The sequence below is a fragment of the Peromyscus californicus genome, unplaced genomic scaffold, assembly GCF_007827085.1.
Source record: "Peromyscus californicus insignis strain IS unplaced genomic scaffold, ASM782708v3 Scaffold_2__1_contigs__length_46816999, whole genome shotgun sequence".
NCBI classification, from domain to species: Eukaryota; Metazoa; Chordata; class Mammalia; order Rodentia; family Cricetidae; genus Peromyscus; species Peromyscus californicus.
This window is the reverse complement of record NW_026294540.1, coordinates 31,505,236-31,528,444: the sequence shown is the minus strand read 5'-3', so window position 1 is coordinate 31,528,444 and position 23,209 is coordinate 31,505,236. Positions and strand designations below refer to the sequence as shown.

At 48.3% G+C, this 23,209-nt stretch overlaps 1 protein-coding gene across 2 annotated transcripts in view; it reads left to right on the top strand.

Annotated features, from left to right (window-relative positions):
* The window catches only part of Sdk1 (sidekick cell adhesion molecule 1), a 970,126-nt gene that overhangs the window by 919,866 nt on the left and 27,051 nt on the right, over positions 1-23,209 (top strand). For both annotated transcript variants that reach the window (XM_052754191.1, XM_052754192.1), the window contains 2 exons: positions 8,374-8,535; positions 11,269-11,394. In XM_052754191.1, coding sequence (XP_052610151.1) covers positions 8,374-8,535; positions 11,269-11,394 — 288 coding nt within the window. The remainder of the gene's footprint in view (positions 1-8,373; positions 8,536-11,268; positions 11,395-23,209) is intronic.

Below are 23,209 nucleotides of genomic sequence, written 5' to 3'. Positions count from 1 at the left end.
CACCTCCTTCCCCTCCTCCAAAAGAGTAAGTCCTCTCATGGGGAGTCAGCAAAGCCTGGTACATTCAGTTGAGGCAGGACCAAGCCCCTCCCCGCTGCATCAAGGCGTCCATCCATAGGTAATGGGCTCCAGAAAGCCAGCTCATGCACCAGCAATAGATGATCCCACTGCCAGGGGCCCCTCAAACAGACCAAGCTACACAACTTGTTGTTCCTGTGTCCACTGAGGGCTTTGTCGTCTTTTTTTCTCACCCCACTGCATGCCCCGAGACAGGTCCAGCTACCTCTGCATGATGACCCACGTCTGGATATCCCCTCTCCTAGTCATATGCACAGATAGATGGGAAAACCTAGAGATTCTTTAACGTCTAGGAGGAAACACTACATCAGCAGCTGGCCAGATAATAATAATGGCTCTCCATTTAAAGCTGTGGTCAGTTTCCTTTTGAAATAAGCGGTCACGTGGAGCAGGAAGTTGATTTGAAAGAGAACATTCAAACACTTGATTTTATTGCATCAAATCTCCAATGCCTTTGACAAGAAGATTTGTCGTTATTTTATGACACTCTAAGAAAGACAGAATGTTCACTATAAACTATGGCCTCAGGCTTTCACACCATCAATTCCGAGCCACATCCCAAATCAGAGCCAGGGAAGTGAGAAAGAAAAGCCAAGGGTGTCTGGGCTTCCTGCACAGCTGTGGGGGTGATCTGTCGGTGGAGTTCTAAGAATCCAAGATGGCACTGGGGGGCAGGAGGTCAGTGACTGCTGAGGTCCAGCTGGGTGGCATTCTTGCCACAGTGGGCAGCCTGTCCAGGAGCAGGGGGCTTGCTTCAATATCTCAGGACAGAGTTCCAAAAGACATGCCTGCTGTTCTTGCATGGTCAGCAGAGAGGTGAGTGAAGACTTTCCAACGGCCTTCCTATCTGTTCAGTAGGGCTCCTTCCCCACCCCAGCCCCCCCCTCTCTGTCTCTCTGTCTCTCTGTCTCTCTCTCTGTCTCTCTCTCTCTCTCTCTCTCTCTCTCTCTCTCTCTCTCTCTCTCTCTCTCTCTCACACACACACACACACACACACACACACACACACACACACACACACACACACACGTCACGAGCATCTTTTCAAGGGCGGCAAACAACTGGAGCCATTCAAATGAGAATTGACTGTAGAATCGTGGCTCTAATTGACCCATGTGCCCTTCGTAATCAGAGCTAGCTGGAGTGTCTCCTTCATCCTCAAACAAGCACCTGACTCTGCCATGTCCCGTGCCCTGTGCCCTGTGTTAATGGCTGCCTGCATCTCCAACAATCCTGTGGCACACACTCTGGGAGCCCAGGACTGCTGCTCTTAGCGGACTCTAGTACCTGCCCTCCAAAGACTGTCATTCCTCAGTGGGATCCATACCACACACAGGAAACCTGCTGTCTTTTGTGGTTCCCTCTCTCTGTACTTCCCCCAGTGAGTTCTGGCTTTCTGCAAAGATCTCATGGCCTCTCCTCCCAGCCAGCTAGCCCGCTGTGTCTGGATTCCCTGTGTTGCCAGGGCTGGGGTACTTGTTCATCTTTTATGATAAAGTATTTTGTCATATTCGATCCCTTAAGACATGATCCCATCTGGCCTCCTCTCAGTGATGGGCAGGGTTTACTGAGCACTTACTGCGATGGTTCTCAAGTTGTGGGGTGAGACCCCTATGGGGGTCGAACAACCCCTTCACAGGAGTAGTCTAAGACTGGAAAACACAGATATTTATGTCACGATTTCTAACAGTAGCAAAACTACAGTTATGACGTAGCATTGAAAATAATTTTATGGTTTATCACCACAACATCAGGACCTGTATTAAAGGGTCACAGCATTAGGAAGGTTGAGAACCACCGACTTATGGTGGACCTGCACAGTGCTACTTGTTAGGTTTCAAACCCGAGACAAACAGCTGAGGTGACTACTATTTAACATATCAAAGCGGATGCTGACTGCCAGGTTCCCCCTGCATCCCTCAGTCCCTACCTGTTACAGGGTCCTCCTGGCTGGCATGCCCCACCCCCTATCCTAAACATCTCCAGTCCAGGTATTGAGCTGGCCTCCCCTTCCATATATAATCCAGCCACTTTGGTTACTTGGTTGACCCTTTACCCCCTCTCCCCTCTTCTCACATGGCTCAGGGTCATGTCCACTCTGGACTCTCCCAGATGCCCCTGCCTCCGGCTATGCTCTCTTTTATCTACAATAAACTCTCCTCCACCGTTCCTAGGATCAGTCATGTCCTTCCTCTTTATTTCTTTCTTTCATTCGCTACTCACCCGCCATCCATCATCCCCACATCTGTGTCCCCATGCTGGACTGTAGTCTCAGTATACATTTTGAAAAGAAACTGAATTTAGGAGGCTGGGGAGGTGGCTCAGTCAGTAAAGTACTTGCCTTGCAAGCATGAGGATCTGAGTTCGATCCCTAGCACCTACATAAAGAGAAGAAGGGTATGGTGGCACGTATTTATTATCCCAGCATGGGGAGGAAGAGACAGGGGGACCCCTGGGACTCACTTGCCAACCAGCCTGGCCTGCTGAGAGCCTCAGTACCTGTAGGAGGTACTGTACCCAAAGTCATGATGGGCAGCACCAGAGGAAGGGTACTAAACATTGACTTGCAACTCCCACACACACATGAATACACGTGCACACACATGATCATCTCCCCTTACCACACATGTACCTGCACACACAAAGGAGCTGAGTTTAGAGCCCGTCTTTTTTAAATTACATTTAAAATTTTTATTGTGGGTATGTATGTGCTCACACACACGTGTGTACACTCATGAGGTTCGGCATACATGTGAAAATCAGAAAACAACTTGCAATCATCCATTCTCTTCTTCCACCATGTGAGTCCCAGGGATCAAACTCAGGTCCCCAGGCTTGGCAGCAAGTGTCTTCATATATGGGGCACCTTGGGCCCCAGGAGCTCTCCATTCATTGGCTCCACCCCTGGACTGCTAGACTGATAAGGAGGGGTGTGACTTGAACCCAGGCAGTTCAGTGCAAGTGTGGAGCTCTGAAGCCTATGATGGGAGGGGACTGGGGAGCTTGTGTTCCCGAAGCCCATGTGAAGGTGAGCACTGGAGATGGCGTGCCAGGGGATCCATTAGTTCATATTGCAGACAGAGCACCGGCTGTGCCGCCGGGTGTGCCTGTCACTGCCCGAGTGACAGCCCGTGGGACCACTTCAGTCGCACCCATTTTCACCTCTTTTCGTAAGTGACAAGACGTTCTGTTGCTGGCATCGCCTCTCTGTGTGTTGCGAGGTCTGGCTCCCTCCCCACAAACGTCCCTGGCAGCGGCGGCGGCGGCGGCGGCGGCGGCGGCGGAGTCTGCGCTGTGCTGAGAACTGAGACTGGAGGTCAGGCTTGTGACTTTGTGGCCCCTTATTGGCTCTGTAAGTCAAAAACAGCCAGGCTTCAACCCAATCCAAGAGCAAGTTATCCAGACGCCCAGATCCTGGATTTTGCTTTAGTTCTGAGACAGGCTTTACTGTGCAGCCCAGGCTAGACTCAAACTTACCCTAGGCTGGCCTCAGACTCACTCGGTAGCCCTGTATTGGACCCGTCAGTGACCTGGCACATCCCCACCTTCTCCTGCATGTCTGCCATGGTTGATTCCAGGCTTAGCCTCCCAGCTGGTGGCCAGAAGCACACAGCCCAGCCAGTGGCACTGCAGAGTGGCCTGTAAGTAGCAGCAGCTGAGCCACAGGACCCATGAATGGCCCTGCAAGAGTGAGATGACCGTGGGCAAGCTCTCACCATTCACGCCACCTGAACCAGTGCCCCTAGGCAGCTTACTCTGGTTGTGGCTGCATGACTCACATGGCCCGCAGAAGCTCTGCCATCATGAGGCAAGCAGAGATCAACAGATGTCTGAACACACTGGAACCCTGCCCCCCCACACACACACACATACACACACGCCCCCACACACATGCACACACACGTGCACATACCTGAACAGGCCTGCAGGGTGACCCAGCACCTCCCTTGCCTTAATTAACAGGCAGTGAGGGCGACAGGACCTGGCCTCAGCCATCCCTGCTGTGTGGTACAGACACAGACCTGAGCTTGCATCAACCAAGCCAGCACAGCAGAGGCTGGCTAGAAGGAACAAGCCCCAGGCCAGATGGTAATTGTTTGGTTTTGGGAAACAGTCTTACTGTAGAGTCCAGGTTGGCCTAGAATTCAGGGTGTGGCCAAGACTAGCCTGGATGTTTCAGTGATTCCCCCTGCTTCAGGTACCAACAGGGTCTTTTTTGAGCCACTGGGCTATGGAATAGATTATGGAGAGGTGCAGGAGGGGAAGGTCCTGGGGGCATCACAGAAACTCAGGTGCTCCAGGGACTCAGTGTCTTTCCCAACAGCAATAACCTAGTCAGGACCCTTGCTGTTCACTGAGCTGCCAGTTTATCTCGCTGACTCCCGTGGAGACTATCAACCTCAGAAGAGGCTGGAAAGCTGAGCCTGCCGAAGCAAGCCTGTACGTCCAGCCACTCAGAGGCTGGGGCAAGAGTGCAAGTGCAAGGCCTGACGGGATGACTACAAAGAGTGGAAGGCCGCCCTGGACAACCTTGTGAGACACTGTCTCAAAACAAAACGCAAACAGAGTGTTAGGGGGTGACTCAGTGGTAGATCACCTGCCTAGAATCCCCCAGTGAGGGGCTGGGGTGTGGCTCAGTGGTAGAGCACCTGCCTAGAATCCCCCAGTGAGGGTCTGGGGTGTGGCTCAGTGGTAGGGCACCTGCCTAGAATCCCCCAGTGAGGGGCTGGGGTGTGGCTCAGTGGTAGAGCACCTGCCTAGAATCCCCCAGTGAGGGGCTGGGGTGTGGCTCAGTGGTAGAGCACCTGCCTAGAATCCCCCAGTGAGGGGGATGAATAGACCAATGGTCTTACCTAGCGTTGCCTGGGACTAAGGCTTTCCCAATTCTTTACCTGCTGACCTAGGACTGCAAACGTCCAAGAGAACCACTCTTGGCTGAGTGGCAGACAGGAAGTGATTGTCTTTGCTCTTCTCTGCCCTCTGCTTTCATGTATCTCTGAGAAGTTTGCCTGCTGCTCTCAGGAGTTGGGGGAGCAAACGTTCAGCTGGATACAGGATAAAACCACCAGGACCACTACCCCATGGGGAGCACCACCCCACTGGGACTATCACCCCACTGGAGCATCACTTCATTAGGATCATCACCCCACTGAGAGCAGCGTTACCTCACTGGGGATAACAGGCACGCTAGCATACCACTCGCCACATGACTGGGAAATTACTCCACTGGGAAGAGCACCTCACTGGAGCACTATGCCAGTAGGAGCACAATACCACTTGAAATATGACCAAACTGGAGCACTACTTCACTGGGAGTAACCTACCCCTGGGAGGACCAGAGACATCAGTACATTGGGAGCAATCACCCTGCTGGGGGCATTGCACCAGCATAGTACCATACCACTAGGAGCACCAGCCATCAGAGTCTCATACTACTGGGAGCACCATGCTACCCAAACAGCACACACCGCAGGTCCACACAACTGCAACACTGTAGGACTCAGCACCATGCCCCACAGACCACGCCCCCTGGAACACTAAGCCATCTAAGCACTGAGCCATGTTTTGGGGAATCTGATTTTATGGCAGAGATATTTTTATGTTTCTTGAATATGTTTTAAAGTGTAGTAGTTTTATGAGATTGTACCTCCAAGGCTTTGTAATGCAGGGCATGGTTTTAAAATTGACTAAATAAATAAAATTCTGACACACTTGAGATGGAGAAAAGGTCAGGATGGCTCTGGGCGGGATCAAATGTACAAAGTCCCTAAATGGGTTTGCATCTGCTCCAGAGCCATTGCAGAACAACCTTACAACTGAGAGGACTCAGCTTGTTTGCAGTGACAGCCACCCTGTGCCACCCATCATCCTCGTCGCCTCTTTCTTGAGTAGCATGTATCATGGTAGGGTCCAGCTCCCTGGGCAGAAATGACCACATTTTTCTATAGAAAACCCCGCAGTGAGGAGGGTGAAACAGAAGTTGTTTAAACCACCCCGAAATAATTCAGCTGATACAAACTTGTATTAAAGGCATAATATGAGTGTAATGAACCAGCTAAGAGGCATTTTGGAGACCTGGGGATTACAGATTCGTGCTCTGATGGCTTGGAACAATGGATCAACTTTGAATCAGATGGTACTTCGGTTCCTGTAAAACAAGCCCATGTGGTATTAAAGAGACACACTTTGCTACGGTTCCTTCATACCAAGGGCAGGCTGGGGGCATCGGTGCTCGGCAGGAGACACCATCCCCCATGTCCACCTCTTCACAGTGCTCCAGGAAGATGCATCTGTTGACCTGGAAGACCTAGAAGAACTACTTCCTCCTGTCATACTGGATGTTCCCAGCAGAGTGAGTGAGAAGAGCTCAGAGAAGTCCCACAGCCCAGAGCTTACCTAGCTTAAAAAATAAAGACTGCATTGTTTTCAAACCCATAGAAGCAAAGAACTCATTTGCCCTCCCAAGAAATGTGTGTTTATATAATTTTCAGTATTTATTCTTTCCACCAAATGTTAAATATCACAGTCTAATTGTTCATTATTCTTTGATTCATTTTCTGTAGTATCATTTACCTGAAATCAACCACAATTCAAAAATATGAAATTGGGGAACTAAAACATTTATAAGTTTTAAAGTGTGCACAATCCCAAGTACTTCAACTAAATCTCCCTCCATCCTCCTGCATCTTGGCCAAGATGTGAATTGCCTCTTTGTTCAGAGTATCAATGCTGTATGTGCTACCCTCCTGTTAGCTACTCAGTGGCTGTCTCAATCACCAGATCAATTGTTGTTTAGCATATTCATGCTTAATGTGTTACCCTCCCATTAGCTATCTCAGTTATAAGATAATTTCCCAGACTATCCATGCTGTATACACTACCCTCCCATTAGTCACTCAGTAGCCACTCAGACTGAATTTTGTTCAGTATATCCATGCAGTGTATCTTGCTGTCCCATTAGTCACTCTGGCTCTCTTAGAGATCAGATGGACTATCACTGTTATTACATAATACCCCTATTTATCTCAAACTTATTTTACTTAATAAAGCCTTAATAGTTGAAGCAAGGTAATAGACAAAGAGTACCAGCAATGTAACAAGAACAGGTTAACTCTGGAAAAGCCATGCATGTGTATGTGTGTATATATGTCTATATATACCCACACATACATCCTCAGTCTCAGGAAATAATCAGGGTCCTGAAACATATCCATGAACAAGGGAAACTCCAGTCGTGTGTTCATTTATATATTTTGGTGAAGAAATGTTGTCATATGTGGTTCACATTCTCTGAACTAAGGATCAATACTCAGTGTACCAGGCTTTTTCTTTCAGGCCACCAACCAGCTCCCAGATCATGATATGGAGACTTATTATTAGTTTTGAATGCTCAGCCTAGCTTAGGCTCATTTCTGGCCAGCTCTTTTAACTTAAATTAACCTGTTTCTCTTTATCTGCCTTTTGTCTCAGGGCTTTTTACTTTTCTTTCCTTATGTGTATCTTACTTTCACTGTTTCTTATGTCTGCTGACTGGCAGCTGTCTCTCTGCTCTGCAGCCCTGCCTATCCCTCTCCTGCCTAGCTATTGGCTGTTCAACTCTTTATTAGACCAATCAGGTGCCTTAGGCAGGCAAGGTACAACAAATGCATCTTTACATAGTTAAACAAATGCAGCATAAACAAATGTAACACATCTTTGCCTAGTTAAAATAATATTCCACAACAACTCAGAGGCATGGATTTAACATCATCTTCACTCCAAAGTCTGAGGGTGATGTTCCTAAAAGTTGCTTGAGGCTTACAAGTCACACACATGTCAGCTATGTCAGACCCATCACTGGGGGAAGCTCACCTTTGAACCAAAGCCAGCCTCTTCCACACCCTGCCCTCCCTACTGACTAAATCAGAGCATGCAGTCAATCTCTGCAAGTGAGGCAGGACTCTGTATCTGGAGGCAGTGTGGGAAGGGGTGGTCTCCAGGATGCAGCCTGGGAATCCTTCTTGGGCACTTCCCTCTCTCTCCCCCTGTCCTCAGTGAGGCCTGTGCCATTCCCCTTGTGACTGTCACAGGCTTGGTGGTTTCTTGGACAGAGTCACTTATCAAGCTTAAACTCTAATTACATGTATCTGGGCTGAAAATTGGCCGGGACCGCAGTTTAAACTCCTCCTAATTGTAAGCAATGCTCCTTTCCTGAGCTGCCAGAGCTGTCCTCCTTCTTATCGCCACAGATCAGACATGCTCAATTGCTTCTCCAAGCTCAGGCCCCTCTTCCCTGTGCTTCTGTGGCCATTCCAGGTGTGAGCAAGGTGGTGACTGTGGACGTGAAAGGGAACTGGCAGCGCTGGCTGAAGGTGCGGGACCTCACCAAGGGAGTGACCTACTTCTTCCGAGTCCAGGCACGGACCATCGCCTACGGGCCAGAGCTCCAGGCCAATGTGACTGCGGGGCCAGCCGAGGGTGAGTAGGCCTACACTGGTGACTGCAGCTGAGCACCATAGCTCTCACCTGCTTTGTGGGTTGGCGATTCAGGGACATTCTCAAATGAACATTTTGGGTCCAGCAGCCAGAAAAAGCCTTGGAAGTTTCCAAAACACACTGTAACCCAGGCACGGTGGTGCCCACCTGGAATCCCAGCACTCAGGAGGTGGAGGCATGAGGGCTCAGGAGTTCAAGGCCATCCTCAGCTGCAGAGCTGGGGACAACATGAGCTATAGGAGACCCTGTCTCAAAAATACAAACAAAAACCCAAAGCAAAATACACACGATATGTTCTTCTGCAGGTAGCCTCACTACATACACAGAAACAAGTTTTTAAATGTTAAGCATACAGATTTGTTTTTCTGTATGCTTATGGAAACAAAAAACACCTTAAGAGAAAAATAAATTCATTTTAACTAATTTTTCAAAACTAATTAAAAATAACTTTTAATATATACCATCTTTCCATGCAGCCCAGTGAGTCCCAGGGATCCTCCTTTATCTGCCTCCTCTATGCTGGGATACCAAGCACACAGCCAGCCCCAACTCTTATTTTTTTTTAATTGTGTGCATGTGTTTGCATGTGTGTCATGTGTGCATGCACAGGTGTCTACAAACACAGTGTATGCCTGTAGATGCCAGGAGTTCTTGGTGGGTGTCTTTCTTGATCACTCTTTGACCTATTTTTGGAGAAAAGGTCTCTCAATGAACACTGTGCTCACTAATTGACTAGACCAGGTGGCCAGGGAGCTCCAAGAATGCACCTGTGTCCACCACCACTCTCGTGTGCTGGGACTGAAGAGGCACATGATCATGTTGAGCTTTGACATGGGTGCTGGGGATCCAAACCCAGGGCCTCCTGCTTGTGCCACAGAGACATCACTGACCAGGCCATTTCTCCAGCCTAGCTAACCCCTTTTTCATTAAGTCATTTCTCACGAGTCAACTTCGGAGTTCACTGGAGGGTTTGAAGCTTTCTTCTTTGTGCCAACATACATCGGCATATGTGGGTGTACACAGTGTTCTAAGATTCACTAACATGTCTCTCAAATTCCTGTGTCCTACGCATGCATCATTCAAAACATGCATTTATCTTATCAAGATTGTAAAAACCAGGGGGGAAGGTGAGGGGGATGGGAGGGGGGAGAACAAGGGAATCCGTGGCTGATATGTAGAACTGAATTGTATTGCAAAATTAAAAAAAAAAAAGATAAAAATAAAAAAAAAATTGTAAAAACCAGAGCTAAACGTAAGCACAAAAGAGACAAACACTTTGAGATCTTGCAGGCAGACAATGCTAACTGCTCTCAACATCTTCCCGAATATCTTGTAATTGCTCTTAGTCACAACAGTGATGTAACTGGCCTTTCCAAATCATCCACTCTGGGTCCTACATTCTCAGTGCGCACTGACCTCTTCCTGCTTCATACCAAACCCACGTTGAAATGAGGGAAGGGAACCTGGACCAGAGTCAGACAGGGTGACGTGTGCCTGTATCCCAGCACACGGATGATGGGAAGGTCACAAGGTTAAGGCTAACCTTGGCTGTGTACCAAGACCCTGCCTCAAAACCAGTCTAGGGCTGGAGAGATGGCTCAGTGGTTGAGAGCACTTGCTGCACTTGCAGAGGTCCCAAGTCCATTCCCAGTGCCCATGAGGGTGACTCACAACCATCTGTAACTCTGATCTAAGACAGAGGTTCTCAACCTTCCTGATGCTGCGATCCTTAATACAGTTCCTCATGTTGTAGTGTCCCCAACCATAAAATTACTTCGTTGCTACTTCATAACTGTAATTTTGCTACTGTTATGAATCATAATGTAAATATCTGATATGCAGGATATCTGATATGTGACCCCAAAGGACTCACTGCAAATTTTTTGTTTGTTTGTTTTTTTCTTACTCTTTGCTCTTTGGGGACCCGCTACCCAACTCCCCCCCCCAAAAAAAAAATACATGAAAGCTTATTCTTACTTATGAATGCCCCGCCTTAGCTTGACTTATTTCTAGCCAGCTTTACTTAACTTAAATTATCCCATCTATCTTTTGCCTCTGGGTTCTTACCTTTCTCTATTCTGTATGTCTTTCTTTATTTCTTTCTCCATTGCTGGCTGTGTGGCTGGGTGGCCGGCCCATGGTGTGTTCCTCTCCTTTTCCTTTTCTCCCTCCTCTTCCCTTCTTCTCCTTCTACTTATTCTCTACCTACCAGCCCCGCCTATCCTCTCTCCTGCCTCGCTATTGGCCATTCAGCTTTTTATTTGACCAATCAAGTGTTTTAGACAGGCAAAGTAACACAACTTTGCAGAATTAAACAAATGCAACATAAAAGAATGCAACACATCTTTGCATCATTAAGCAAATGTTCCACAACATAAATGAATGTAACACATCTTAAAATAATATTCTACAACAGGTTGCAACCCACAGGTTGAGAACCACTGATCTAAGGGATCTGATGCCCTCTTCTGTCCTCTGCAGGCACCTACATGCGTGCACACACACACACACACACACACACACACACACACACACACACATACACCATAAATAAATTAAAATGTAAAAATCTTTAATACTTACACAAAGAAACCCTGTCTCTAAAAAGAAAAAAAAAATCTTTAATAGAAATGAATTCAACACCTCTGTCCCAGTGAGGGGCCACTAGTCCCCTCAAGGCCGATGTCTACTCAATCTGCTCTTTTTATCCCACAGGGTCCCCAGGCTCTCCACGAAATGTCCTCGTCACCAAATCTGCCTCTGAGCTGACCCTGCAGTGGACAGAGGGACATGCTGGGAACACTCCCACTACAGGCTATGTCATAGAGGCCAGGCCATCAGGTAGGAGCAGTGGGGTCATGCGCTCCTGCCTGCACACCAGAAGCAGGCGCTGCCCACATGGTGGCATCTCGGTCACATTGAGAGTTGTGGTCCGTAGGGTCTCTGGCTTCCTCTCCCTGCATTTCCCTCACAGGACTGAGGTGGGGGGGTGTGTATGTGTGGAAGCCAAATCTCATTTCTTGTTCCTTCTTAGTGCCTAGTAACCACAGCTGTGCTCTTAACCTCTCGGGCATTCAATTTCTGATGCCTTAGCTGCATGACACTTAGGGAGATGATAATTGTCACTCTCAGAAAAGGGTAGATGAGAGGCGAAGGACACTCGAAGACATTTCAGCTCATCAGGAAGACCGAGAAGTGTTTCAGGGGCTCCTCTCTGGGGTCTAATGCTGGCAGCCCGTGGAATGAGCCTTGCTCGCTTTGGATAATTGCAAATGTCCTTATTAATAGAGGAAATGGCACATCAAGTGCTGTACCTTCCAGGCTCCTGAAAACGAGGGCTAAGGTCCACTCCTGGGCCTGGAAGATGGCTTAGTGAGTAAGAAAGCTTGCTGTACAGGCATGAGGACCTGAGTTCAAATCCCTAGCACATCAGAAGCAAGATATGGCAATGTGTGCATGTGTACCTGTAACACCAGTGCTGTGGGAGGTAGAGACAGGAGGATTGGTGGGACTTGCTGGCTGCTGGCCTCGCTGAAGGCTCAGAAAGAGATCCTGTGTCAAGAGAATAGGGTGAGAGTAACAGAGCAGGGTCCCCGATGTCCTCTGGCCTGGTGTGTGCGTGGGTCTGCAAACAGTCCCACACTCTGTACATACACCACACATGTACACACAGACCCACCCCGCACTACCTCCTTCCTTCTAACTTCTTTATATCTTAGTCACTTTTTAAAAACGTTATTTTATTTTTATGTGATGTGTATGGGTATATTGCCTGTGTGTATGTCTGTAACACATGTGCCTAATGCCTGAGGAGGTGAGAGCATTGGGTCCCCTGGAACTGGAGTTACAGAGGATTGTGAGCCACCATGTATGTGCTGGGAGTTGAACCCAAGTCCTCTGGAAGAGCAGCCAGTGTTCTTACCTCTGAAACCATCTCTCCAGCCTTCTCTTGACCACTTTTAGACAAGTATTAATTGCATGTATTAGTGGGATTCAGTGGAGTTTTTTTTGAGACAGTGTACATGTAGCTCAGGTTAGCCATGAACTCTTTACATAGCCAAGGGTGATCTTCCTGCTCCCTCCTCCTGAGTGCTGGGATCACAGGTATGCATCATTCTGCCCAGTTTTAGGTGGTACTGGAGATGGAACCCAGTGCTTCTGGAATGCCACGTTAGTCCTCTCCCACCTAAGCCACACCCCAGGCTCTAGTGTGGTATTTTCCTGCGAGCCTAGGACTGAATTACCTGACATGAAGAACTTAGGAAAACAGATTTGTCTTGGCTCACATTTCAGAAGGTTCGGACTACGGTCACTTGGCCCCATGCACTTGGCAATACACGGTGGCAGGAGAGTGTGGTGAAGGGGAGCTGTTTACTTCATGGTAGACTGGAAGCAGACAGAGGGCCAGGAAGGGGCGGGAACAAGGGCTCACCTGCAGTGGCCTACTTCCTCTAGCAAGGTCCACCTCTGAACTAACTCCCACAGCTGGTGACCCAGCATTGAGCACACAAGCCTGTGGGAGGCAGTTCATATACCAACCATGACACCACATGGTGTCAGGCAAGGACCACACCCAAACCCAGCAATCCTTCATAACTACCGTTCTGCCTCCAACTCATGTTTCTTTGTGGGTTCCCACATTGGAGGCAGAGTGCAGATACTTGTGTTTCTGTGTCTGGGTTATTTAACTTAATGTGGGGTCTCCCCCAACTCCATACATTTTGCTACAAGCCACAGAACTTGGTTCTTCTTTATGACTAAGTAATACTCCATGGTGTATTTATACCACACTTCCTTTTGCCATTCCTCCATGGACAGACATCTAGGCTGACTCCCCATTTTAGGTAGCAAAGCTATCTCTTGGACATGCTGACCTTGTTTTCTTTGGCTGTATACCCAGCACTGAGATCACAGGATCATCCACAGTTTTGTTTTTTAGGTTTTTGAGGAGACCTCCTCCTGTTCTCCATAGTGACAGACCTAATCGATATTCCCACCTACCGTGTGTGAAAGTTCCATTTGGTTTCGATAATGAAGGGTGGAGGTTATTGGAAAATGAGTTTCTGATGGTTTAAGTTGGGTATTACCACTGGGAGCTGGGCAGGCGCGGAGAGGTGGTGTCACCAAACGTGGAGAATGCTAAGCAGCTTCACCGTGACCTTCAGATGGTTGCACAGCTCCCAAGGAATGCCTGAGCGTGAACACAGGTGAAGCTGCAGGCAAGCTTCAGGAAGTGGCTTCTTTCCCAGTGCCGGAAGGGGCTGTGGTGTTAGGGGCTGTTTGGTCTGGTATTTAAGGAGGCTGTTAGACCAAGAGGGAAGAGCCCCAGCATCACACCCTGTGGCAGGCAGCTCTCCCTTTCCCTTCCATGTTACCGCTGGACGCTTCTAAGTTAGAAGTGCCTTCTGGAAGCATCTAAGGAGAAATAGACTGGGGAAGTGGGCCGGGAGGTTGTATAGTGGGTAGAGCACTGGCTGCACAAGTGTGGGGACCAGAGTTTGAAGCCTTTGAACAGAGGTTCTCAACCTGTGGGCCTTGACCCCTTTGGGGTTCAGACGACCCTTTCAAAGGGGTCACCTAAGACTACCAGAAAATATAGATATTTACATTATGACTCATAACAGTAACAAAATTGTAATTATGAAGGAGCAACAAAATAATTTTACAACTGGGTGTCACCACAACATGAGGAACTGTATTAAAGGGTCTCAGTGTTAGGAAGGTTGGGAACCACTGCATTAGAGCATGCCTAAACGTTGGACACAGCAGAACATCCTGCAACCTGATGCTCCCACAGCAAGCTGGGAGCTGGAGACCGGAAAGCTTGTGAGCCCGCCAGCTGCTGGTGTAGCCTCAGCAAATGAGATCCTGCTTCAGATGCAGGGAGAGATGAAATCCAGCACCTGAGGTCATCTCCTGACCTGCACACATGTGCCACAGCATGCACATGCCCACAGGGCTACCTATGCGTGTTTGCATGGACACACCTATGTGCACACATACACAAAACAAACACCCTTTTAAAGCCTCTTCCTGCATGGAGGGCAGTGGGAAAATTTTGTAAGATATGAAATTGTCAAAGAATAAAACACACAAAAGCAGGGAGGGAAGGAAGAAGAAACAGAGGATAGGAGGGAGGGAGGGAGGGGGGGAGGGAGGAGGGAGGGAGGGAGGAGGGAGGAGGAGGAGGGAGGAGGAGGGAGGGAGGGAGGGAGGGAGGAAGGGAGGGAGGGAGGAGGAGGGAGGGAGGGAGGGAGGAGGAGGAGGGAGGGAGGGAGGGAGGGAGGAAGGAAGGAAGGAAGGAAGGAAGGAAGGAAGGAAGGAAGGAAGGAAGGAAGGAAAGAAAGAAAGAAAATTCTTTGGCTCCAGCTTGCTGGAGTGAGGCCTCTAGCTGATATATGAGGAGCAAGGCGCTGGCCAGCTCTTGAGACAGGTTCTAAAGACAGTGAAGGTTCAGAGGCCTCCTGTGATCATTTTGTCTCCTCCATGGCCCCGAGGACAGCCCACCAGCTGTCCACAGTGACTCTGTGTTCAGAGTGGGCTTTGGCTGCTGTGTTGCCACCAACACTGAAAGACAGTTGCCACTCATGTCCCCTTGTGGATCTCGCTAACTGACCCTGGTGGGCTGCTGGACCAGGGCTTTTCACTGAACACACACACACACACACTCATGCACACGCGCGCGCGCACATACACACACACACACACACACACACACACACACAGCATGATGCCCCATCCCCTCTGCAACACAGGACAGCCACAGCTCACAGCGGCATGCAAGCTTTTATAGATTGTCAATATTTAAACACCTTGCTGGGACCCAGGGGCCTCTGGATCTCAGCTGTCATCTATTTCAGGCCTCATTACACAAACCATTAAACACTATATCTTCTCATTTTCTCCACTGAAGCTCCCTGGCAAGGCCTTCTCCGGGCGGAGCCCTGGTTTAGGCAGAGTTGTGCCCGCCTGGCATCTAGGGGGACAGAGACACTTAGCAGTAGGGGTCCCATGGCCCAAATGGTCTGTTCAGCCTGATGTGTCCCTGCCCAGCCACATCCCTGCCTGGCCTCCTGAAGACAAACCCATCAACACTGTGTCCCCATCTGTCCCCGTCTTCACCCCTGAAGGTTTTGCTGAAGAGCCCATGGCTGCTGCACCCAGCAGTAGCTAATGGCGTAGCATTAGGCTAAATCACAGGATCTCTTATTCCAGAGAGGGTGGTCCCTGAGTGTAGCCTGAGGACATAGCCGTCAAGCTCTACCAGGACCGCCTGACCAGCTGGATCATTTCTCTAAATTGTGAACCAGCCTCCCCTGGAATCCTGTCGCAAAAGGCGCCTGGAAAGCAGCTATGTGGTGGGCAGACTCCAATGATTTATTTACACAAATTATTCCAAGGCATTTTGCTGTGTAGCTCTCGGAGCCTAATTTACATATTTACACAATACACTGGAATGGCACTAAAGGCGCTATAAATATACTTTCCTCTCCAAAGCAGCCATGAAATATATATTTAGGACGCACCCAAGGCAGGCAGACATTGTATTACCGTTTTCACAGATGATCCCTTAGCCTGCAGGAGAGGCTGGGCCTCTCTAGCCTCCCTCCTGTGTGCACCCCAAGTCTTTCCCATGCATGGTGTTCATTGTCAGTTCTTGGCAAGGCGAGTTTGAATTCAACCGGGAAGAAAACCAAATTTCCAAGTGGGCATGGTTGTGCAGAGTTGTCGCATTCCAGAGGATGAGGCAGGAGGATGATGAATTCTAGGCAAGCCCAGGCTATATGGGGAGACCCTGTTTCAAAAATAAACTAGGTACAGAGCTGGAGAGATGGCTCGGTTGATACAGTGCTTGCCATACAAGCGTGAGGACCTGAGTCTGATTCCTGGAACCTGTGCTCAATAAAAAGGGACATGATGATGAAGCATGCTTGCTTGTAATCCTGGTGCCGGGGAGGCAGAGACAGGCAGATCCTGGAGGCTCTGGATAGTCAGCTCAATCAGCAAGCCGTGGGCCATTGAGAAACCCTGCCGCAAAATCCAAAGGGACAATACCTGAGGAATGACCCCTGAGTTTTTCCTCTGGCCTACACATGCACACATGCACACGCATACTAAATAAATAAATAAACAAACAAACAAATAAATACATTCATGTTCTTTGAAGGTTTGAGATCTAAGGAGAGGCCCATGTCGGCAGGTATAGCATGTGGACTTTAGCCCAGGACTATGCTTCATACTACACCCCCCCCCCAAATGCCCGGGTGTCCTCCTTTCTTGGGTCAGTCTCCTTCACTGGCCATCCCTGCCATGAGACATGCACCAAGTGCCATCTGCTACCCTGGCCAAGGACCAGGCAAAAGGCACTTTTATTCGCAGCTGTATTTAGCCTGTTGTCTAAGCCTCACCTCCTAGCTTGACCATTTATACAGAGAGAAACGGCAGTGCTTAAGAAATAAATGACTGCCAGGCGTCCACTCGCTCAGCGCTGCAGGCTGGCGGTCAGGCTGTTGGCTTCGTGAGTTAGTGGAACCTGCAGTCTCGGTGGTGGTGAGTGACAGTTTCATTCAGCATGGAGACCCTGTTTAATTGGCCGTGAAATCAAACTTTTGTATTGGCATGCCGTCTGCCCTGATACCTGCGGCGCTTATGCCTGGGCGTTGGAGGGATACATCCAGCGAAGGCCCCTTGGTCATGCTGCACTGGACTCTCTCTTGGTTCAGAAAAGATGGGATAGCATATAGGAGCAAATACATCCCTTAGACTGGGGCTGGGGAGATGCCGGCATTGAGAGATAAAAGCTGACTCATTCCGTCCTCCAGAAACAAGCATAGCCTTTGACAGCAGATGTGTTTGTACTAGAAGAGACTTCTGTTTTTAGGGTCTCCATTCAGTCTTTCTTCAGATACAACACAAGGGAGGAGGAAACTCACTAAGTAATGCCCACGCAGAGAGTGAACTCCGCAGTTCCACTCATCTTGGGGGATGATAGGTGTGTGGTGACAGTGATGCTTCCGTAGGAACATTTGCAGCATCTATGTCCTGGTGCTTCCCTGCTCTCTTAAGATCTCGAGGCAGACTTTCTCTGACAGTGTGCTAAGAAACAAGATTGATAATCCAGGAATCAGTTCTCTGGGATCAGTCATGGGGGCGTCAATCAGGGAGGATTATTCTGAGGACCAGTCACACAGGGGTCAATCACCTAGGGTATCTATCAGTCACTACCCAGTTAGTCATTCAGGGGTCAGTCACCTAGGGTATCTATCAGTCACTACCCAGTTAGTCATTCAGGGGTCAGTCACCTAGGGTATCTATCAGTCACTACCCAGTTAGTCATTCAGGGGTCAGTCACCAGGAGCCGAAAGTCACCCATCACTGTTATCTTGTGACTATCAGAGGATCAGGAACTGGGGATTGGGCAGAAGGAGATCAATCAGACATGTGCCAATCACCCAGGGATCAGCTAAGAGACCCATCACCTACAGGGTCTGTCACCCAGGAGAACTGTCACCCAGAAACCAGTCACTCGGGGGCTGATCAGTCACCCAGGAGATGAATCAGTCACTTGAGGGACCAGTGAATCAACCAGGAGACAAGCCAGTCACCCCGGGGAACAATCACCCAGGAATTCACCCAGGATCAACCAATAGAGACCTGGCCTTGTATGGGAAGTGTGGTGTCTGTTCTCTTCTAGCCGTGTTCCAGCTTTCTCATGGTGATAACAAGTGGGTCACCTGCACTAAATGCCCAGGTTTTTCCTGTGGCAAACACAGGCATGGTGTCCTCTCCTGTTCCAATTGAGTTGGAAGTCCAGGCACTGGGGATCTTCCTGATACAAAGAAAATCAGTTGCACAAATCTCATTATTGTTAATAGTTCTGTAATGTTATTTTTCTCACAAATTTGTGGAGGTATTTTCTCCATCACTGATTTATTGAGATATTTAGCAGCATAATAAAAATGAGAAAAACAGCCCACAGTTGGGAAACAGTGGCCGCTCTCACAGCTGCCAAGATTTTTTTTGTCGCCCCACCACCACCACCACTGGTGATCACCATGTAAATATTGGTGTGGATAAATAGCCCAGTGAATTATAATCCAAGTACGATATGCTAATTTTAGAAGGCAGAATTAAACAAAATTAAAAATGCAAACATTTTCTTCTGTTAATTCAGAAGGAAATCATCTTGGCATGACACCACCACCACCACCCCATTTTTGAGTGTAAGTGGATTGCTGAATAAATCGCTCAGTGTTGAGATCCTATATCAATATTTTAAAATGGTTTTATAAAAAATGCACAGAGCTCCTGGAGCTATGACAGAGCTCTTAAAGTAAAATGTGGTCTTTGGGAGACGATAGAAGCAGAGGAAATCATGTTTGTCCCTGGCAACAGGAGAATATTAAGTAAACATGAATGCAGGGGACACTGAGAGAACTCGCCACAAAGGTGTTCAGACCTCAGATGCAATGGAAATCCTCCAGGCTCGGGTGCTGTCATCTAACTTTAGTGGGTTTGAACAACACCCAGTTTGCAAGTCTGTATTTCTATGTTCAGACTCTCATAGCATAACATCTTTTTAGTGAAAAACACGCCACAGTACGTTCAACACTTAGGACCTTGGAGCTAAGCATGAAGTAAAATAGGGGTAGCTGTTATCTATGGAAAGTCTGGTGGAGTTGGGGCCTGAGAGAGGCCATGGGAAGCAAAGATGGCTGCCTGGAGGGGTGTAAATAGATGGGTAGAGTGAGTGAATGATTGGTGGGTGATTAGGTTGGTGGGCAGAGAGATGGGTGGGTGGGTAGATAGATGGATGAGTGGATAAGTGAGTGGATAGGTAGGTAGGTGGGTGGGTGGATGGATGGATGAGTGGATAAGTGAGTGGACAGGTAGGTAGGTGGGTGGGTGGATGAATGGATGGATAAGTGAGTGGGTAAGTGAATGAGTACATAAATGGGTGTGTGAGTGAATGGGTAGATGAATGGGCGAGTTGGTAAGTAGGTGCATATATGAGTGAATGGATGGATACATAAATGGATGGGTAAGTAGTTGAGTGAATGGGTAGATGATGAATGAGAGGATGAATCAGGTTGGTAGATGGGTTGATAGATGGATAGGTGAGTAAGTACATAAATAGGTGAGTGGATGAATGGAGAGATGGATGGGTGGGTGAGTCAGTGAAGAGGTGAATAGATGAGGGAGTGGGTATGGATGGGCAGATGAATGGGTGGGCAGTTGAGTGAATGGGTGGGTCATAAATGGATGGATGGGTGGGTTGTGGGGGATGGATGAATATATATGGGTAGTTTGGTGGTTAGGTGGGTGGATAGATAAGAACCAATGTTTAATGAATTCTTTAAAAATTCAAGTGCCCTGGGGTATAAACAGTGAAGTAAACTGAGCACATGCTCTGGAAGCTGTGGGTAGAACAGCTGCCTTTCCTGGAATGGGGACACGGGGGCAGGGGAGGAGAGGGACACACATATTCTCACTTTCCCTCTCCTCCCAGCCTCCATCCTAGACTGTACCTAGCCTAGGAGATTCCTGTTCCCTGAGGGGCAGAGGAGCATCCCACCACAGAGTGGGTCCTGAATATTTGTAGGTGAACAAGGAAACATCAGAGGGGTTCCAGCACTCTGCAGGCTGGGTGTATTAAAGGCACTATCACTCCAGACTGTTCTTAAGCAAAATTCACGTAAGAAATGTCAACCAGGGCTGGAGAGGTGGCTCAGTGATCACTTGCTGTTCTTACAGAGGACCTGAGTTCAGTTCCCAGCATCTATTTCAGGTGGCTCACAACTGCCTGTAACTCCAGCCCCAGGAGATCCAGCTCCCTCTTCTGGATGCCAAAGGCACCGCACATACAGGACATACATTTGCATAAACACTTACAGAGACATATAAATAAAAACAAACCTTTTAGAAATACGCAAACCACACTGACATCCATTCTGTGCACATAAGCCTTGATATTTTAGGTGGGGGGAGGGACCACTTATGCCCCAGTTTGCTGTGGTGACTTTGCCACCCCTGGCGACTCTCCTGATGAACAACCACCAGATGTGAATATGTAGGAATAAATCACTGGGCTCGAGCCTCTGCTGGTGCCGTTAAAACCATCAGCATCGCCTGATTCATTAACCTGTGACTATCGGGGCTTCGCCAGGGCAAAGTCTCAACCCTGAGCAAACACAGACTCACACACCAGCAGTCTCCTCCTGTTTACCATTGGGCTAATCCCTCCGAGTGCATCTTCTGCAAAGGAGGTGTGGCGAGGTTTCGCTTCCCATCGCTCCTGGGCCATAAAAACAGGCAGTACGTGCACATGTATATTCAGTGGGCTTTTCCTCCCCAGATCGCCTGTGTTTTCAAGTCCCGCATACCTCTGCCTGTAAGAGGAAATTGAACCTGGGAAGGATTTCTACATTATAGGAACAATTTAGGCTTTGCACCCACCTTTTAGCAGCAGCCTCCTTGGGGAATTTGTATTTTATTTGCAGTCACTCATGTTGCACTGGTGTGAAGCAGTATGCTAAGCACTTTATAAATAAAAACATTGAATCCTCAAGGCAGGCCTACACTGTACATACCTATGTTATCACCATTTGACAGAGAAGGTCCAGAGAGGTTGAGTTCTCTGCCTAAGGTCACACAGCCAATGACAGAGCCAAGCTTTGCACTAAGGCTACGTAGTTATAGACAGTTTGTTCAGCCACAGTGCTTTGGGTTTTCAGTTTGTTGTTCAACAATAATGTTGAAACATGGCCTTGTGTAGCCCAGACTGGCCTAGAACGAACTTGTTATGAAGCCAAGGGTGACTTCTGATTGTCCTGCCTCCACCATGTAAGTGCATGGGCCGCCATGCCAGTGCCCCATGACCACTTCTCTGGCTATACTGCCTCCACTCTGTTGGTTGGTGCTTTGGAATCACCTTTTTCTTTTTTCTATATAAGACATGTTCTGGCTTTGATCTTATTCACGTTTTCCTAAATACCAAAATTTACATAAATTTAGTATTTACCTACTGTGGAAAGCTATAAAAGTCACCACTTCATAGTGTGTGTGTGTGTGTGTGTGTGTGTGTGTGTGTGTGTGTGTGTGTGTGTGTGTGTGTCCCTGTTCCTGTCCCTGTGGAGGCCAGAGATCAACCTTGGATACCATTCTTCAGTCATCATCCATAGGGTCTCTCTCTAGCCTGGAGCTCACCCATTAGGCCGGGCTGACTGGCCACAGAGCACTGAGGAGCCTCCTGTCTCTGCCTCCCCAGTCCTGAGACTACAAGTGTGTGCCTCCATGCCCAGCTGGGAATTGAACTCAGGGCTGCATACTTATACAGCAAACCGTTTACCGCTGAGCCATCTCCCCAGCCCCACTTAAACTGTGTGAAGCGTATGGCTCAGTAGCTTTGAGTAACTTCATGGTGCTGTATATCCCTCACCACCATCCATCTTTCATCCTGGAAACCCAGACTCTGGCGCCACTCCCTGGAACCCAGCATTCTACACTCTGTCTCCAGCGCTTGGACAACCCCGAGGACCTTATCTAAACAAAATTGTGCAGTATGTGGCCTTTTGTGACCAGTTGACTTCACTGGGCATCTTGTCCTCAGCACCCATGCATAGTGTCAGAATCCCCTCATTTTGAAAGCAGAGTAGTATTCCATTGTGTGCACATGCAGTGTTTTGTTTAGCCCTTTGTCTGTCCATGGGTCACTTGGGTAGTTTCTACCTTCTGGTACTGTGAATATTACTGAGAATGTGGATTTGCATCTATCCAGAATACAAAAATCTTAAAAATAAAAAAAAAAGCATATTGGTAGCACCAGAGCATTGACTAAAAATGTCAGGCTGGGACATAGCTCAGCATTATATCATTAACAATCTACCGAGTCTGCTTAATGGTCAAAGGATTTTATTTGGGGGTTAACTCACAAGACAGAATAAAGGAATTTGTCACAGGATCCTGGAAGGGTGAGACATGGTCCAACGCTGTTCTCTGGCAAGCTCTGCCCTGGTCTGTCCCAGCATCCAAAAACACGAGGTAGCAAAGAGAGAGGGCTGCATACATGCTTTCCAGGTCTTACGGGTCCCCCAGCAGCCATGCCATCTACCTCAAGGTCATAGACAAATATAACAGTTACCTGCTACCTCACTAGGGCCGATGCTTCAGGACAGGGCTCAAACAGCTCCTATTACAGAATCCCTCCATTTTGAAAGTGGAGTAGTATTCCACTGTGTGCACACGCAGTGTTTTGTTTAGCCCTTTGTCTGTCCATGGGTCACTTGGGTGGTTTCTACCTTCTGGCACTGTGAATATTACTGAGAATATAGATTTGTAAGCATCTGTCCAGAATACAAAATCTTAAAAAAAAAAAAAAAAAGAGCATACTGGTAGCACCAGATCATTGACTAAAAATGTCAGGCTGCGGCACATTAGCTCAGCAGTAGAGCACCTGCCTAGAAACCTTCAGTGAGGGACTGGGAGAGTGGCTCAGCCATGAAGCACGGCTGGGTTTGATCTCTAGCAGTCGTGGGGTGCAAGTAAAAAAGTGTCTTGAGCACCTGCATTTAGGGCAGGCTTGACACTGCTGCAGGTGCTCAAGACACTTGGCATTGATAAGATATTTTCACTGGGGAAGTGGCCTTCAAGGCGAAAC